Source organism: Microtus ochrogaster, chromosome 8, assembly GCF_000317375.1.
Source record: "Microtus ochrogaster isolate Prairie Vole_2 chromosome 8, MicOch1.0, whole genome shotgun sequence".
NCBI classification, from domain to species: Eukaryota; Metazoa; Chordata; class Mammalia; order Rodentia; family Cricetidae; genus Microtus; species Microtus ochrogaster.
In genome coordinates, this window is record NC_022015.1 from 19,808,761 (window position 1) to 19,825,816 (window position 17,056).

Sequence of the window (17,056 nt, forward strand, 5' to 3'; positions counted from 1 at the left end):
GTTTTTTCGAGACAGGGTTTCTCTGTGGTTTTGGAGCCTGTCCTGGAACTAGCTCTTGTAGACCAGGCTGGTCTCGATCTCACAGAGATCCGCCTGCCTCTGCCTCCCGAGTGCTGGGATTAAAGGCGTGTGCCACCATCGCCCGGCGACTCTAACTTTTTTTTCTCTCTCTCTGAATAGCTCTCTCTAACCTGGAACTCACTATGTAGACCAGGCTGGCCTCGAACTCACAGAGATCTGCCTGCTTCTGCCTCCCAAGTGCTGGAATTAAAGGCATGCGCCACCACATTCCAGGGGGCAACCTTAGACAAGGCTTTTGTTCTTCCATCTGCCTCCTCAATAACAAAATTGGCCTGACCGGCAGTCTTTTCCTGGCATTGTGATTGCGTGTTTGTACAGAAAGCACCCAGAGCCAAGTCTGGCTTTTCACCAGTGCTGTGTTTATTACTGAGAATAGACACATGGCCCAAGGCCCGGTTTTCCTAACCCAGAGAGGGGTGTGGTTGGGGCCTCCTTCCCCACCTGGCATTAGGGCTTAACCCTCGCTTGTCTGTTGGTGAGGAAGGAGGTTAGTCTTGCACGCCAGCCTAACCAAGCCCTAGGGGCACAGCAATGCAGAGCTGTCTCTCCAGGGCTCCTCTGCAGGGACACTGGAAAGGTTTCGCCAGGAAACCAGATGGGCCAAGAGGAAGGGCCTGGGATACCAGCAGGGTTCGGAGGCCCCACCTGGAAGAAGGGCCCTGTAGAAAGTCCTCTGAGGTGGGGGTCAGCTCCAGGCACAGCCTCTATTGGCTCCTTGTTGTACAATGCTCCACTCCCCAAGACTGAGGCCTCTCCACCATCTGTCACCCCAGCTGGGAACAGTCAGGGGGCCCGAGAGCCTCTCCCAGCTCTGTGACTCAGCAAGAGCCTCCCTCAAAGTTAATCAGGCTAGGTTCCGGCTTTGTTCTGAGGCCAAGCCCTTGCTTCAGTAAAAGGATCCCATTTCATCCCCCCCTGTCCACTCCCCTGCCACACCCCACAGCAGTGCCTTCCGTGAAGATCGCCAGTCAAGTCCCTCGGTGCCCACATAGCCCTTATGCCCCCAGCACGGGATTCGTGAGCAGGCGCAGGCTCTAGTGGCTTACTGGATAATACGTGCAGTTCCACGTTTTTATTTCCGTTAAGTCACGGCCCTCAGAAGACAGCGGTATGCTGGGCGTGGTAGCACTTGACTTTAACCTCAATATTCTGAAGACAGACCGGTGGGAAGGCTCTGAGATGGAGGCCAGCCTGGTCTACAGGGTGAGTTGCAGGTCAAACAGAACTACATAATGAGACCTTGACTCAAAATAAATAATAAGCCAGTGGTTAAGGACCCTTGGATGTGTCTGTGTGAGGGTATATGCATGCCAGTGCCGGGAGTTGAACTTGGGTCCTCTGCAGGAGCAGGCCCTTAGCAGCCGAGCTATGTCCCCCGGAGATTCTTAAAGTCCTATAAATCTGGGGATTTGGATTTTTTTGGTAGAGGGTAGGTAGGGTCTGAGCACCAATATTTTTAAACATTCTTCACAATGTCTCAAAAAAAAAAAAAAAAAAAGACTGAGAGCTACTCTGAAGGTGAAGGTGACCCTACTAGTCCAGGCTACCCTGGTTTACACAGATGTCAGGGTGTGGGGGAAGCTGGTCCTAGGGTTCAGGCCTATCATCCCAGCACTCAGGAAGTAGGCAGAGACTGCAGTTTGAAGGACTGAGCTAGGTAGCAAGTTTCAGTTAGCTGAGTGTACTCAAAACTTCTATCTCAAAAACTCAACAGAACCAGGTGTAGTGGCTCACACCTTTAATTCCAGAGTTTGGGAGGTAGGTGGATCTCTGAGTTGGAGGCCAGCCTGGTCAAGGAAGAAAGTTTCAGGACAGCCAGGGCTACACAGGAAAACCCTGTCTCTAAGAACCAAAACAAAACCTCAGCAGCAGGAAATGTCTATCAGGGTTCTGTCATAGCTACTGTGGCTCTGAACGCCCGGCAACGGAACTTCTGCAGGACTGAAAAATGGCTGTCCTGAAGCTACAGGTTTGTGACCTGAGGGGTGGTGGTGGAGAAACCCTTCTTTTTGTTTATTTGTTTTCTGAGACAGGATTTCTTTCTGTGTATCCCTGGCTGTCCTGGAACTTGCTCTGTAGACTAAGCTGGTCTCAAACTCATAGAGATCAGACGGCCTTTGCCTCCGAAGGTGCGCACAACCATCACCTGTTGGGGGAGCATCCATCCTAAGCACACCAAGCTCAACAAGCCAGATGGCATCTGGAGTGCAGAGATTTTTCCTCCCTTCTTTGGGGCTATCTGGTCCAGGGTAGCAATGAGCCAATGAGGCTCATTGACAATGACCTGAATCCTCATCCCCGCCCTGTGCCCTGTGCCAACATTCCAGTTTGAACAGCCTCCCTCCTGTGGATAATAGTTCCAATTGCCCTGCGCTTCCTAGTTTAAGCTAACACTACCAAAGTTCACTTTCCTGCCTTCTCTGGTAAGAACCCTTCTCAGGGTCCCCCCCTCCCCCACACACAGCCTGAAGTCTCTTCATTTTTCTTTTCATTACACACACCTCCCAAGTTCTGAGATTACAGGCCTGTGACACCAACACCCAGAAACTATTCACTCTCCCATCCTTCCCCCAGCCTAGCTTCAAGTAGCTCCCTTTGTCCCCAGCACTTCTCTCTGCGTCAGGAGAGGACAGACAGTGAAAATGGTGACCCAGGCCAGCTACCAGATCGTCACCAGCTTTGGGTTTAAGAAAAGATTCACATTCAGTATAAGCAGGGATGCTCCCTCAGTGACCTCACCTTCCACCATGTTAATTTGGGGATTTGAACTCAGCTTCTCAGTGAGGCTTGGTGGCAATCTCACTAGCCCCTCCGAGGGAAAATCTTAACTAACCTATGCTCGGGCTGGCAGCCCATGCTGTAGTATTGTAGCATAGGCATGCCAGGCTAGAGACCCCAGAAGAAGAAGACAATCTTAACCTGAGCTAGGTCACTTTGTGGTAGGAGGATAGCTTGGTGGCCTCACCATGTGCCAAGGTGCTCTGCCAGCCCAGAACTTTGCCCCCAAGGTGTTACAAATAAATGCCAATCACCAAAGGTGAGTGTGTAGAGTAGAATGGGCTCAAAACTTCTGATCTAGGGCCAAGTTTTCTCTCCCGGACAAGTCTTGCCTGCGACTTTCTTCTTTTTCTTTTTTTCCTTTTAACTTTTCAGTCTGTGAGTGTACATATGAGGAGCAGGTGGCTCCTGGAAGTCAGAAGAGGGCATCCAATCCCTCAGAGTTAAAGCAATTGTGAGCCACCATGTGGATGTGAGAATTGAACTCAGGACCTCTGGAAGAGCAGTGCTCCTAACCTCAGAGCCATCTCTCTAGCCACACACACACACACACGCCCTCTGCCAACACACATACTCTGTTTTTTAAGAGTCTTATTTTGCTGGTAGGCTGGCCTTGAACTTGGGATAAAACAATCCTCATGACTTTGTTTCCCAAGTAGATTAGACTAGGGGTTGACATGCTCCCCCATACCTGGCTTCTGGCTGACATTTAAGCCTATCCACACTGTCTCCCAGGCTTTACTGGAACTTGGATCTGAGGCATAACCAACTCCTACTTGGAGTAACCCAACCCACCACGGGTTAAGTATCTTTGATTGACTCATTGTAACCTGAGCCATCAGGGTCTAACTCAGTCATTCTGCTCTGGAAGGTTGACCAGGCATCTGTGTCACCATCACTAGAGGCAGTATGGCTTGTGAGGCCATGGGACACAGAGAATATGGGTGGGGTTGTTGCTGTTCAGGAAACAACACCAATAGACATTCAAAGGTAAAAGCATTTTCCATAGCCTGAACTAGTGACCAACCCTGGCTACACGAGAAGCTGGGAGTGGGGTAATCACCACAGGACTGAGCAACCAGCACCTAGGCACACAAGGTAATAGCTGTCCTGCCCAACGGCCCCACCTCAGGGCAGGGTGGATATATACCAAAGGCATAAGAAGACAGCTTCCGGGAGAGTCATCCAGTGCTCCTGTGATGGCCAGCCCTCTTCTCTGCCCCAAGGGTCCTCAGGTAGGAAGCTGAGAACAGCTAGCTGCCTCAATTACCATCTCCTATCAGAGTTGGGCTCCAGAGATCCCAAGACCCCAGAATCACAGGCTGGTTGTCTGAGCTTACTGTTCTCACTTTCTTTCCCAGAGACGCTTGTTCTCACTAAACTCTGCACCTTCTAGAAATCAAGCTAACCTTCTGAGCGTCCTGCTAGCCAGTGCTCAAGTGATCGGCCAAGGCCGGTTCTGTTGGCACAGCCCTGCACAGGGCAGCAGGAAAGCTTCTACAACTGGTAGAGAAGGGAACCGAGGGGGTCAAGTCACATGCCAGTCATTCAAGAAGAGAAAGCACAGCCTGGGTCCTCAGGGAGTGAGGGCAGGGAAGTAAGATCAGAGATGGAGTCTGAATGGAAGCTGTAACTTTTTCTAATCGGCTTTTGTTATCTGAGACAGGATCTTACACTGTAGCTCAGGCTGGCCACAAACCTCTGGAGACCCTTACTTCAACAACTGAAGTGCTGGGATTAGAGGTGTCAACTGTGTCTGGCAAGGTTCCCCTATCTGCTTTTTCTTTCTTTCTTTTTCCTTTTTTTAAGAAAAAAGTGTGCTCGGGGCTAAAAACAGGGTCTTGGGTATGTAGTTATGTAGTGAAACTAAGTTACACCCCATCCACCAGTTTGTAGAGTCCTTGCCTAAAATGTATGAAGGCCTAGGTCTGAGGCCCAGCACTGAACAAAACTGATAGCGGTAGCAGACATCTCTGTCAGCATTCACTCAAGAGGTGGAGGCAAGAGGATCAGATGTTCAAGGTCATCCTGGGCTACAGAGAGAGTTCAGGACCACTTAGGAAACAGGAGACCCTTTCTCATAAAAATAAAAGCCAACGACACAAACCAGAAACAAAAAGGTGGGGGCCTCCCACATGAGGCTTGGAGCTTCCGGCCTCAAGGCATCCTTCGGCTTCAGCCTCCTGAGTAGGTCGCTAATAATGTGTGCAGCTGGGCCTGACCAAGTACCCCTCACCTCCAATCAGGGAGGCTTAAGGTTTGGGGGGGATGATATTGGCAGGGCGTTTCAAAACCCAGAACACTACTAGAAAGTGAAACCTCCCAAAGCAGAGCTGCCAACGCCCTCCTTCCTGCCCTTTATAACTAAAGGGTTCTGCCCACCCCCAAGGCACTGGCGAGCAGGAGCATTAGAGAGCCATGGGCCAAACACCTCCTCATGGGCTGCAGTCTGGGGGTCCTGCCCAGGGGGCAATCCCGTACTCACATTGAGCTGTGTAGCTAGTTGGCTGCCGCCTGCTGGAATTTCCCTCACCAACTCTGGGGATGACTTCCCCATAGGGCTGGACAGGCAGGGGTGGAGCTTAGATTTAAAGGGCCCTGCAACTGGATCTTTTCCCTCACCAGGCTGCTTCTGAAGACACTAGGGCTGGGTCCATACTCAGCAGCAATTTCTGCCTCAGTACCATCTGGTGGGGCTGGACTGAGACTGAGAAGGGCCAGAAGGAGCTAAGCGGAGGTCGCTACGGTGATGGCTGGGTACACTGTTGCTTTATCTGGCTTCAATTTCCCAGTGTGGAGGAATACAGCTGTTTCCACCCAAGTGAGAACAATTGCCTGGGTCCAGTGGAAGTCTCTGCTAAGAAAAGACCATTCTGTATCTTTTATTAAGACTCAGCAAACCCAGCTTAGAACTACAGGGAGACATTCAACAGAGCACACTCTCCCACAAGGCACTGCACTGGGAGCTTGAGGCTTTCCTATGTGACAAGTTTCCCAGAGTCTGGGCTGGGAAAGGCTGGCCACACCCAGCAGCAAAGGTCTGCACCTGCAGGCCATGGCAGCAACAGTCAGTACTTCCGCTGCCTGGGGAAGAGACTGCTCCCCGAGGATCGGAGTGGAGGGCTGGCAGGGCTGGGACCCTCTGAGTCTAGGCTGAAGAGGTCTCTCCCAGTCCGAAGGATCTGTTCCTCTAGTTTCTTATGCCGCTTCATGTCCGAGAGGACCTTATCCAGGCGGGCCTCGCGTTTCTGGCTCCGGGCTGCGCTCCCTAAGAAGGTAGGAAAACGGGACAGGATTGAGGCAGTGAGCACCTCCCTGCCCCCACTCATAGAGACTTTGTTGGGCACATTCATGTTAGGCCTCAGCGCAGAGGAGCTAATGCTTCAGGCTGGGCCAAACACAGGATGACCGACCCCCCCATAATGCGATGCCTAGGGGACATACCTAGCAGGGGTGGCTGGGTGTGTGTGCAAAGGTCCTGGGGCACTGGGGTGGAGAGAGTGGACAGACTCTCCCTGGACATGCTTGTCCTCCCTACAATGGAACTGTCTGGAGAACTATAAGCAGAGAAATGACAGGACTTCACCAAAAGGGACTACTCTGGCAGCTAAGACCAGAAGCGGGGAGACTGTGGAGCTAATGGAACTTGCCGCTGGCTGGACCAATGACTCTGAGAGTAAATTCTAGGAAGGCACGTGGGTGGGATAGTGGGTCAGTGCTGATGATGGACACAGCACTACATAATTGTGTTCTGGAGAATAATGACCAGGGGACTTTGGATTTCTGGGAAGACGAAAGGAACAGGAAATCTGGCGGGAAGGTCTGTGGGTCTCTTCCAGGGAAGTAAGTAAGCACTGACTAAGCTAGCGACCCTGCCACCATGTCTGCTCCTTCCTGCAGCTAGTGTGCCACTCTGGGGTACGCAGAAGCCCCTTACCTCCTCTCAATTCTTCCCTCTTACTCGTACCTGGAGTACGTCTCCTGTCAATCAGGGAGTCCTTCGGTGTCATGGGCTCATCGTCAAAGTCAAATTCTGTAGGCATGTGCGGCCTGAGACGGGTGAACAGAGAACGAGGGTGAGCGTGGCCCTCCCAAACACCTTCAGGTACACCCCCGCCTGAGGGCTCGTCCTTTCCCGCTCTCCCCTCCCTCCAGTTTCTGTGCTTAGGAGAGTGGTCCCAGGGACAGCGTTTAAAGTTATGGCCTCACTTTTCCTCCTCCTCCTCTTTGGCCTCCGGCTCCTCATCTGATCTCTCCTCTTCACTCTGGGCTTCAGGAGTAGGGGGCCGGCGGGGCAGGATCTCCGCTTGAAGCTCCAGAGTACCTTGGGCTGCCAGCAGTTCATAGAGTCGCTGGATTTCGGAGGGCGGGGGCATCCAGGACTGCCCATTGGCCGGCAGCTCCACCTCCTCATCGCTGCAGGGCACGCACCAGTCTTCAGATTCTCCCTCGGCGCGCTCGTCATCCGCAGCGCTGGGAGCTTCTAGTGCCTCCTCAGCCCTGGATCCCTCACGCCCGGCCTCCTCCTGACCTCCTTGCCCCTCTTCCTCGGCCTTACTAGCCGAGACGGAGGGACCTCCGGTGTCCTCCACCGCCAGAGCCTGGAGGCCGGAAGTCACTTCCCCTTCTTCAGACAGAGGCGCCGCTGTGCTGCCTGCAATGGTTCCATGGCCCAAGGACATAGAGCACTAGGGAAGCCCAGCAATATAGGAGAGTCTGGAGTACCAAACCAGGGTGCCTCCCCAAAAGGATTGCACTGACTGCGGCCAGAGCACCGTCCCCAGGAGGGGGCGCTCAGATCCCGGCAAGGACAGACCCCACCCCACGGATCCAAATCCAGAAACCACGCTCGGAGCTGGAAAGGGAAGGGCCTGTTTTCTCGCTTTCACATCGCCCTCTCCAACACCGGGATGGGAGTCATTTCCTTGGACCTCGCAGACCTAGTTCGCGTCAACTCAGCGGCCGTACAAACCTGGAGCTAAAACCCGCCTCCCAGGCTGCGCAGGGTCGCAGCACGCAGGCGCAGAGAAATGGCGCGCGGAGACTCCACTCAAAGCTACTCGAAAGAGGAAAGAGAAAGCTTGCGCATGTGCGGTAGGCCCGTAGGCATCACTAGCTTCGGCCCACACTAAAGATGGCCACTGCGGCAGCGCATGCGTATTTCGTTCACTAGGGCCTGCCAGAAAGCAGTGCCTTGACTCTGCAAACGAACACAGGGACCAACAGGCGAGTCTCATGCATTCTCTGTTTATTGGTTTTAAAACTCATGCAGCATTCAGCATACAAAAAGGGAGACTCAGTTTAATTGTTTTTAAAAGGAATTTTAGTTTCCCCCAACTTTTTTTTTTTTTAAAGAAACAAAAAACCCCCACCAATTCCGAAATGCATCGCAGCTGGCTCCCTGCCTCCTCAGAGGGCTGTCACGTGCAACAAACCTCCCTCATCCTCTTAGAGAATAATCACAGAGCTCCTCCACCCCTCCCTCGCTCCCTGGAGCTGGGAACTTTGGTCCTTTTCTTTTTCTTTTTAAATACGCCTGTTTACAAAGCAAGTGAATGGCCCAAACCCCTCAGACCTTCAAACAAGAAACTCTGAGGTTATAATTAAGCCCAAATGGGCAGGTCAGCTCAGGCTGACCCTTCAGCCGCTGCGGCACTCCTCCCCTGGATGTTCAGAATAAGGACTTCCACTCTGGTGCAAGTCCCCCAGGAGAGGCCTGGCTGGCCAACTTTGCGACCCAATAGGCACCTTGGGGATTGGGGTCTGGGTATGTATGGTCTGGGCCCGGGTGGTCCCCAGCAGAGAACAGTCAGAGCCCCTAGTTAGGCAGTCCACTTCCCACACCATCCTTCCTCCCTCAGCCTGACCTAAGTACTGCAGTTTTTGCAGACTAAATGGTGGCAGGAGGGTTGAAGATGGGAAGATGAGAAGGCAGAAGGGGTCAGGGGATGTGGCAAGGGGAAAAGGTATTAAGGAAGGGAAGGGAAGGGAAGAATGGGTTAGATACCAAGACAATGAAAGTTAGGAGGTCAAGGTTAATTACGGTGCAGAGGCAGGAACAAGTGTGGTGGGGGATGCAGAGAGGTGCAGAGGGTTCCAGAGGCAGGAACAAGTGTTGGGGGGGGGATGCAGAGGTGCAGAGTACAATTTGGATGTTCAGGAGGCTTCCAGAAGTGCAGAGAGGTTTTTCAGAGTGCAGGGTTAGGGAGGCCAAGAGGCAGGAGGGGAGATCCGCAGGCAAAAGTGCAGGGAGAAAGGAAGCCAATGGCTGGCAGTGGAGCCTGGCAGGATGCAGGAGCAGGACATAAGCTGTAAACAAGGCTGCTCAGGCTCCCTTGGTCCCTAGGGATGGGGCCAGGGCCATGGACTGGGCATCCCCCAGAGTAGGGATGGACCCAAGACAGCTCCCAACAGGAAGAAAAGTCTTGGAAGGCAGGGCAGAGCCCCTCACTTATACACTGTGGGAGAGGAGAGGGAAAGACAGACAGGGAAAGAGACAGGAAGAGACAAAGGAATAGGGAGAACAGACAGGAGAGAGCAGGGCCAGGGGTTAGTAAAGCTGCCCTTGTCAACCCTTCCACTCCTCCCTTTCCTGTCCCCGACCCCCACTCACCGCCCAAGTTGATGACGCAGGAGGCGATGATGATGAGGACCCCCCCCACCAGCGCCACGATGCTTAAGAGCTTGGCTACTCGGCCCAGACGTTGAGCCCCATCCACGTCTCCCTGTTGCAGGCTGTTCCGGGACTAGGGTAAGGGTGAGGGGTTTGGAGGTATCATGGCCCAGGTCAGCAGGAGCCGGCCCAGCAGGGATCAGGTGAGAGTCCAGAGGAAAGAGGTCAGCCCCGTGGGGTTAAGAAAGGAAGGATTGGGAATGCAGGAGGAAGAGGGCACAGGTCAGCAAGGTTATAGGAAACATCTTTCTAGTCCCCCCTCCCTTGCTTGAAGGGGCAGAGCAGGAGCAGCTTGGAAGGTTAGGTCCTGGGGAGAGGCAAGCAAAGGCCCAGAAACTGGGAAAGTGGGATCCATGCAGAGAGGTGAGGGAAGGTGTCATTATTGGGGCTCTCTTCTGGCACTGGCAGGAAGTTGGGAGCCACAGTATCCCTGGGGCCAGGGTCCCTTGGGGCTCACCATGACGGCATAAGCGAAGGCCACAATGTTGACAGGCCACATGGGGCAGAAGCAGGACAGGATGGCAAGGATGATGTAGTCCCGGGGTTTCTGGGTGCCATCACCCCCTTCCACCCCAGGCCCTGCCAGCTGGGAGCTGGGATGGCGGCTCAGGCTACCTCGTGGAGATCCTGGGTGCCCACTATGAGCCCTTCCTATTCTGTCCTCCTCGACCAGCTTCTGCAGCACACGAGGGGGAGCCCCATTGGCTGGTGGTGTTTTAGTTGAGGGTGGCGAGTGAGGCTCAGGGGCTGGACCCTCTTCCCCATCACCAGCCTGAAGGGGAACCACTGCTCCATTTTCTTGCTTTTCCCCTATACTTTCTGTCAGGATCTCAGGGGTAGGGTCCTCTTGGGTGGGGGCCTCTGGCTGAAGGGGTAGTTTAGGAGAAGGCTGGGGAGCTGGCTGAGGGTCTGACTGGAAAGCGGGCTCTGAGACTGACTCAGGAGGGGCTGCAGACTGTGGCTCAGACCCCTGCTCTGCTGCGGCTTCTTTCTTCGCATCTGGTTTGGGTGCTGGCTCTTGGCATGCCTCGCTGGGGCTGGGGCTGGCCTTGGATTCTTCTCCTGGGTTTAAGCTGAGGTCTGTGGCCTGGGCTGTTTCGGGGGCCTCAACTGGGGTCTCTGTGGTTTCTGGGTCCAGCTCAGCCTTAGGCCCTGAGTCCACAGGGGCTGCAGTGATACCTGGGCCTGGCTGAAGGGCCTCTGGCTGGACTGGAATCTCTGCTACAACCTGGGCAGGACCTAGTCCAGTTTCAGAATGGTCAGGTCCTTCTCTCTGGGTCTTGGAACTATCTTCTACCCCCTTCATTTCAGGGACCTCAGAGCTGCTGGCTGCCATCTTAGAGAAGGGAGATAGGAGAGGGCCCGTGGGGAAGAGGAAACAGCAGTGACAGTGGCAAATCCTGGAAGAGGAGGAGACAGGTTTGGTGAGGAGGAAGAGGGCTCTCATCACCAAAGGCCAAGGCTAGCCTGTACTGTCCCTAGGGAGAGGAGGAAAAGTTGGGAGTTCCCTTTGTTTTGAAGTGGGACACCCTTGGTGGAGAAGTGTTCTACCTAAAGTCTGCTTGGAGAGTCCCGGGAAGACAATCCCCTTTTAAACAGAACCGCCCTAGGTCTGTTCCTGAATCCATCCAACACAGCCAACAAGACCCAGACTCTCCAATCCCACCTCGAAGGTACCCCAGCTCATCAAAATCTGTGTATATAACCGACACTCCAACAGGCAGACAGACAGAGAACCCCACACATTCTGTTCCTTTTGTGCCCTTCCCTCTTTTCTGGGCGCCACCTGAGCAGTGCGGGGGGGGGGCGGTTTCCTGCTGCGCATTTGGGCTCAAATATCCCCCCACCTACTCCCCGCCCCTTTCTAGAGAGACCTAGCATCTTGTCCGTCCCTTCTCAGCCCTTCTTTTAGGGGTTCCCTTGCTGCCTTCAGAGAGGCCGAGGGGGAGGGGATCTTCTCCCGATGGCATGGCGCACCCAGCACCACCCTCTAGTTCGCCTGGCACCTGCATTCCCATGCCACCCAGCTGTCTGTCGTCCACTCCTACCAGCGGCCTCAGTTTGTCCCAGTCTCATCCGCTGCTCCTGCGTCCCGCCGCCACTGCTGCTGCAGCAGCCGCAGACCGGGAGGGAACAAGTCTGTGAGCATTGAAGGGAGGTGGCTGATCTCCCCTCCTCTCTCCTCCGGGTTTGCTCGGCCCTTCTTCTCTGGTCCCCTCCCCTAAGCTGCACTGCCGCCGCGCCGCCCCCGCCCCTAGCACGCCTCCTGCCCCTCCCGGACAGCACAAGGGAGCCTCGTGCCAGCTCCGTGTTACCTGGGTAACCAGCCCGGGGACCACTCGAGCCCCCTCCCTGCCCTTTCTCACGCGCATCTCCTGGTGGGGCACCCCCTTCCCAAGTCCTCGGCCCCTCCCGCCAACGGTCACCGGGGGATCCTGGCAGAGACCTGGGTTTGTGAGGAGGCCGACCACTGAAGACTGGGAGGAGGCACCCTGAGCAGCAAAGATGGGTTAAGGAGACAGCTTCAGTCTGGGGCGGCTGTAGGGGTACCGCGTCGGGTTTCAAGAGAGGGGTGCCTGCAGAACTAAAGCCTTGCTACTCGAGGAAAGCAACAGCAATGCCTGATGAAAAGCTTAAGGGAGGGTTTATGGAAAGGTCTGAGCAAAACTCAGAAATTCCAGCAAGTTAGGCAGATGCGCTGGGCCATACTGGAATGGGTAGGGCAAGCAGTCCACGACCACCATGGTAGAACTGAATAGTTTATCCAATGGCTTCTGCATCTGCGCCAACCATGGCCTCTGGGATCTAAATGTGCAGGCATTTGGCGGGGCTCTATACAGCCTGCTGCTGGGTTTTGGAAGGGAGGATAGTATGAATAGCCAGATTGGGCATCAGAAATCTACAGTGGGTATTCCCTAGAGACCTGGAAATTGCTCCCCACAGCCTCAGGATTCTTGGGTTCACTCTAAATCGGTGCTATCTAGAGACTGTACCTCAGAAGGGGAGTCAGCATTTTGCAGGGCAAGTAAAGTTGAGAAAAGATGAAGGCCAGCAAAGACCTCCCTCTTCTCCCTACAAGGGGTGAAGTGCACATACGATTGGGGGGGGGGGCATGGTAAAGGTGAAGATAACTTAGGAACCCAGAGACAAATTTTTATTTAAAATTTATTGTAATGGGGTCTGCGCAAAAGGAGGGAGGGGAAGGGGGGAAACATGCAAGGGACACAGGAACACGATGACATGGCCAGGGCCACAGCTTCTGTTGTGGGAAAGAGGAGAAAAGACCAGGGCTGGAGCTGGGGTGGAAGAGGGAAGGGGGAGACACCGTGGCTGCATTCCCCCACCCCCAGGAAGCACCTCTTGTCCCTGGCTCTCCTCCTTTACCCTGGCCCCCTAAGATTCCATCTCTCTTGTTCTGCCTCTGGCCCTAGTGGCTCCTTCTGATGCTCCCCTTGGCTTTTCCCTGGAGATAGTCCAGTAGATGTTAGGGTTTAGTCACTCCACCTTGCTGAAAGTATCCCTCTGCCTTCCCTGGTTCTGCCCCTCAATACCACTGTATCCTTCCTTTGGGACAGAATCTTAATCCCCCTCCTCTCTCTCCTCCCTCCCCCTGGGAAAAAACAACAACAAAAAAAGAAAGCACCAACTCCCCAGGAAGGGGCAGCAGACAGCAGGAGAGGGGACTCGAGGAGGAGAGCGCAGGACCTTCTAGGGAAAGGCTCACAAATCCCTGGGAGGAAAGGCAAGGGGTTAAAGGTTGAGGGCAGTGGCTGCTGCTGTCCTCTGCCACCCCTGCTCACTGTCCAAGGGACTTCAACACAACGTAGGGGACAGGTGTTTGTAGGGTAGCTCTGATAGGGAGAAGAAAGGAGCAGGAGAAACATTGTTAAAACCTAGTGAATTCCTTCTTCCTCCTCTGTCTGGAGGCTCCGTGGCAGATGGAGAGCAGTGAGTTGGTGGGAAGAGGAGACTGTACCAAGAAGAGCTTTCCTCCACTCTTCCCCTCTTCCCCATCAACCTGGAGCTCACCAGGGCTGGGAGGGAAGTGGCTGAGAGCTCACTGGTACCCCCTCTGCCCCAGAGAGGGAGCCCACAGCTGTAGGAGGGGCTGCCACTGCTGCTGCTGCTGCTGCTGCTGCCGCCGCCGCCGCCGCCGCCATTGGACAAACCTCACCAGTACCTACAGTGAGAAACACCAAGGATCACAGCACAACCTGAATGGCAAGAAACATGCTCCATATCCCAGACTTTCCAACTATTTCCCTACTTCCCCTGGGACACAGCCGTTACTCACTTCCTATCTGGCCCCCAGAGGCTTTGGCCTGCCTGCTTACCCCGACAGCAATTCTGTACTGCCCTCTCTGGACCCCAAGTCTCCCTAAGCTGAGTGACAGATTGGCATCCCTGGCCTTCCTGAGATCCCCTATTGGGCCCTTTGAACTCCCTTGTCCCACACATCCCATCCTGCCCCCCCAGCCATGTCCCACGCCTTGCCTGGTGGGTGCAGGGGTCCCCCTCAGCAGGTAGGCTGTGGCTGGGGGGCATCTCCCGGGATAGGAGGGGCGGCCCCCCCCAGATGGGTCTGCATGTGGCCGGCCAGCTGGGCAGGGGTCTTGCAGTGCACGCTGCACAGTTTGCACAGGATGCGGTCAGCCCGCGGGGCCTGGAGCCCATGGTCCTTCACCGCGTGGATGCGCAGGTATGCTGCTGTGGTGAAGCCTATGGGGGGGTGGATTGGGATGGGGGGTGGGGGTCAGCCTGGTGGAGACCCCAGAGACAGGGCTGTTCTCCTAGGCTGGGGACACCCTCCTCAGGTGGCACTGTCCTCCTCCCACCACATCCTTGGTAGGCTGGGGCCAACTACTCCACTGGGACATAGCCCTTCCCTGAGCTTGGGGCCTGGTTTGAACGGTGCCTGTTCTTTAATCCTTAACAGTATTCTACAGAGATCTTCCCCCATAGCCGGGAGACCTCCCATTCGACAGGACACTGTTGCCTAGCTTTTTGAAGGGTTGACTCTCAGTAGAGACGGCTGTGTCCCCCCTCTCCAGTGCCCCGGTCTCAGCTCATTTAGTGAACTACCCACACTGAAAAGAGCTCTCTCTGCTACTGGGCAGGGTGTGTGCTTGCTACACCCGTGCTGCTGTGCTCCACCTGCCCCAGGAGCTGGAGACAAGAACTTGTGGCTGCGAAGTTGAAACCCTGGGGACTTGTTTTCTTGAGCTCTCCTTTCACAAATCAACCACGTCCCACTTGATTCTCCCCAGGCGCACCCAGGAGATGGACTCTGGGCACAGGATTTAGTGAGTTCTGTTAGTTCTTAAAGGGCTCTTCTACATGCCACGAGCTCTTGGCTACAGCGCCCTTAACCCCCACCCATGACCAAACCAGCTTCGTGTCTACCCACCCCACTTTGTCCCTGCCCTCCTGCCATCCCTTAGCATGTACCTTTGTTGCAGAGCTCACAGACATGGTGAGGGCCTTGGCTGTGCACCTTCATGTGGTCCGAAATATAAGCCGAGCTCAGCATCTTGCCACACACATGACATGGCACCTTCTCCTCGTGTCGTACTGTGTGCGCCCGGAGTCGATCCTTCGTTGCAAAAGCTGCCTCACATTTCTGGGGGGGAGGGCGTGGGGGGTCACAGGAGAGTTAAAGCTTCGGGGAGTAGAGAGAAGGGAGCAAGATTAAGGGATCAGAGCCTTGGGGGTCTTTGATCTGTAGGAAATGGGCGTGAGATGACCAGGCCTTGAAGGAGAAATGCGAAAATGGAGTGAAAAGGCAAAAAGAGAGAGAAAAAGGGGGTCTGAGAGGTTGAACTCAGACAGCTACAGTGAGGATCAAAATCATGAACACCAGGACAGGAGGCAGCGGGCTTCCTACCTCACATTTGAAGGGCCGCTCTGTTGAGTGCACTTGTCTGACGTGACTGTTGAGGTGATCCGGCCTAGGGATATGTTGAGGTGGGGGAGGAGGGTTAGGGCTAAGGTTCCAAGGTGAGGTGTGCCTCAAATCTGCCTAAGTGCCTCCTTAGTGCCTTTCCAAAAGCCCTAGCATTTTCCCCCAGAGCTTCGGTCCTTTGGCAGGAAATCCCTCAAGCCGGGATTCCACCTCGGCCCGGAGGCAGCTTTCCTTCAGCTCAAGGACCCACCTCCTCTTTAAAGTACCACCCCCTGCTCCCAGTAACCACGAGGCTCACTTCCCTCCTCCCTGGGAGTGGTTCCCGTCCCCAGCATTGGGAGCCGCCTCCCCACTAGGCAAAGACAGGCCACCTCGTTGCCCTCCCCCCACCATCGGCCTAGTGGGCAGCCGAGGCCCCTGCACACCGGGAGAAGCTCTTGCCACAGTGGGAGCAGTTGTAGGGCTTGTGCACAGCGCCGTCATGTGAGCGCACGTGGTAACTCATGCGGTCCTTGCGCTTGAAGCGCTGCTGGCACACAGGGCACTGGTAGGGCTTCTCGTCCGAGTGCGACAGCTTATGTCGGTTCAGGTGGTAGACGTCGCGGAAGGCCTTGCCGCACATCTCGCAGGCGTGATTCTTCCGGATGCGCTTTCCAGAGGCAGTCGTGGTCACAACGCCACCGGGCGCCACGGCGGCTGTGCCTCCGCCAGCCCCGGCTTCTCCCCCTCCCCCGCTGGCCCCGCTCAGCTGGGGCACGCTCAAGAGGCTCAGGGGCACCATGGTGGGCATCTTCATAGCACCCGAAGGGACCCGGCCAGCCTTGGCTCCTGTGTGGATGGCTTCGTGCCTCCGGAGGTTGTAGCCGTTCTTGAACTCCTTGGCGCACAGGGCGCAAATGTAGGGCCCCTTGCTCTTTGTCTTCTTCTCCAAGACAGACGCAACAGGGGCCACAGCGACTGTAGAGGTTGGGGCGACGACAGCGGTGGCTGCGGCGGCGGCAGCGGCGATGGTGGCGGCCGCGGCGGGGGGCGCGGCTTCGGCGGCGGGTGCGGAGACGGCAGGGGGTGGCGGAGGAGGCGCCGGAGGCTGCTTCAGGGCCGCTGTGTCCACGGTGGAGGCGGCAGCAGGGGCTGGGGGTGCAGTAACCACTGCAGCGGCCGCCGCCGCCGCGGCTGCAGCCGCCGCGGCCGATTCCTGCGCAGCGGCGAGAACCGGGAGCAAGTCCACTTGGAGGGGCTCGGCCGCCGGGGCCTGGGGCGTGGGTGGGGGCGCCGGTGCGGCCTGCAGAGACAAGGCGCCGTGTGGGCCGCGGTCGCTGGTCGGCGCCTGCCCGCCCGGCCCGGCCCCTACTCACCTGGAATGGACTCTGGGCGCAGCCCTGGGAGGCAAAGAAGCGGGACTGGAGCTCAGCCCCGACCTGCAGGGGGTTCTGGGCGTGACCCTGAGGTGGCGGGAAGGAGTTCATGAGGCCGCCCACCCCCCGGGAGTCCAGGCCCAGCACGGGGAAGGGGGGGGCCAGCAGCGTGCAAGGGAACACGGGGAACATGGCCTCGGCCACAGTGGGGCCCCCGGAGCTCAGCGGGAGCCGGGGGCACGGGCCGCGCGGGGCCCGGGCTCGGGG

At 55.9% G+C, this 17,056-nt stretch overlaps 4 protein-coding genes across 7 annotated transcripts in view; all 4 read right to left on the reverse strand.

The window, feature by feature from the left end:
• Mvp (major vault protein) overlaps positions 1–5,388 on the reverse strand; it is a 30,299-nt gene extending 24,911 nt beyond the window's left edge. Inside the window, exon 1 of the mRNA XM_005351270.2 lies at positions 5,345–5,388. Coding sequence (XP_005351327.1) covers positions 5,345–5,346 — 2 coding nt within the window. The 5' untranslated portion in view covers positions 5,347–5,388. The remainder of the gene's footprint in view (positions 1–5,344) is intronic.
• A 329-nt stretch (positions 5,389–5,717) lies between these two features.
• Positions 5,718–7,877, reverse strand: Pagr1 (PAXIP1 associated glutamate rich protein 1). Its single transcript, XM_005351272.2, has 3 exons — positions 7,069–7,877; positions 6,827–6,909; positions 5,718–6,127 (listed from the first exon to the last, which is right to left on the reverse strand). The coding sequence occupies exons 1-3, from the start codon at positions 7,539–7,541 to the stop codon at positions 5,928–5,930; spliced, it is 756 nt and encodes a 251-aa protein (XP_005351329.1). The 5' UTR covers positions 7,542–7,877; the 3' UTR covers positions 5,718–5,927.
• Positions 7,878–8,090: 213 nt separating this feature from the next.
• Positions 8,091–11,776, reverse strand: Prrt2 (proline rich transmembrane protein 2). The gene is made up of 4 exons (XM_005351271.2): positions 11,581–11,776; positions 9,990–10,932; positions 9,473–9,605; positions 8,091–9,317 (listed from the first exon to the last, which is right to left on the reverse strand). Exons 2-4 carry the CDS (start codon positions 10,866–10,868, stop codon positions 9,307–9,309), a joined length of 1,023 nt encoding a protein of 340 aa, XP_005351328.1. The 5' UTR covers positions 10,869–10,932; positions 11,581–11,776; the 3' UTR covers positions 8,091–9,306.
• A 902-nt stretch (positions 11,777–12,678) lies between these two features.
• Maz (MYC associated zinc finger protein) overlaps positions 12,679–17,056 on the reverse strand; it is a 4,913-nt gene continuing 535 nt past the window's right edge. The window contains exons 2-7 of one of the 4 annotated variants that reach the window (XM_026781354.1): positions 16,790–16,876; positions 15,860–16,716; positions 15,417–15,480; positions 14,981–15,152; positions 14,027–14,251; positions 13,637–13,712 (exon numbers count right to left, since the gene is read on the reverse strand). In XM_026781354.1, coding sequence (XP_026637155.1) covers positions 14,049–14,251; positions 14,981–15,152; positions 15,417–15,480; positions 15,860–16,716; positions 16,790–16,876 — 1,383 coding nt within the window. In that variant the 3' untranslated portion in view covers positions 13,637–13,712; positions 14,027–14,048. Of the gene's footprint in view, positions 13,713–14,026; positions 14,252–14,980; positions 15,153–15,416; positions 15,481–15,859; positions 16,717–16,789; positions 17,051–17,056 lie in introns of those variants that run through there. The other 3 variants (XM_005351273.2, XM_026781355.1, XM_005351274.2) reach the window with 3 other exon arrangements.

Coding starts and splice junctions, on each gene's coding strand:
- Prrt2 (XM_005351271.2), bottom strand. CDS start 10,868: ATGGCAGCCAGCAGCTCTGAGGTCCCTGAAATGAAGGGGGTAGAAGAT. Junction 9,606..9,989: donor CCTTCGCTTATGCCGTCATG/GTGAGCCCCAAG, acceptor CCCTTACCCTAG/TCCCGGAACAGCCTGCAACA.
- Pagr1 (XM_005351272.2), bottom strand. CDS start 7,541: ATGTCCTTGGGCCATGGAACCATTGCAGGCAGCACAGCGGCGCCTCTG. Junction 6,910..7,068: donor AAAGAGGAGGAGGAGGAAAA/GTGAGGCCATAA, acceptor CACCCGTCTCAG/GCCGCACATGCCTACAGAAT. Junction 6,128..6,826: donor TGACAGGAGACGTACTCCAG/GTACGAGTAAGA, acceptor CTACCTTCTTAG/GGAGCGCAGCCCGGAGCCAG.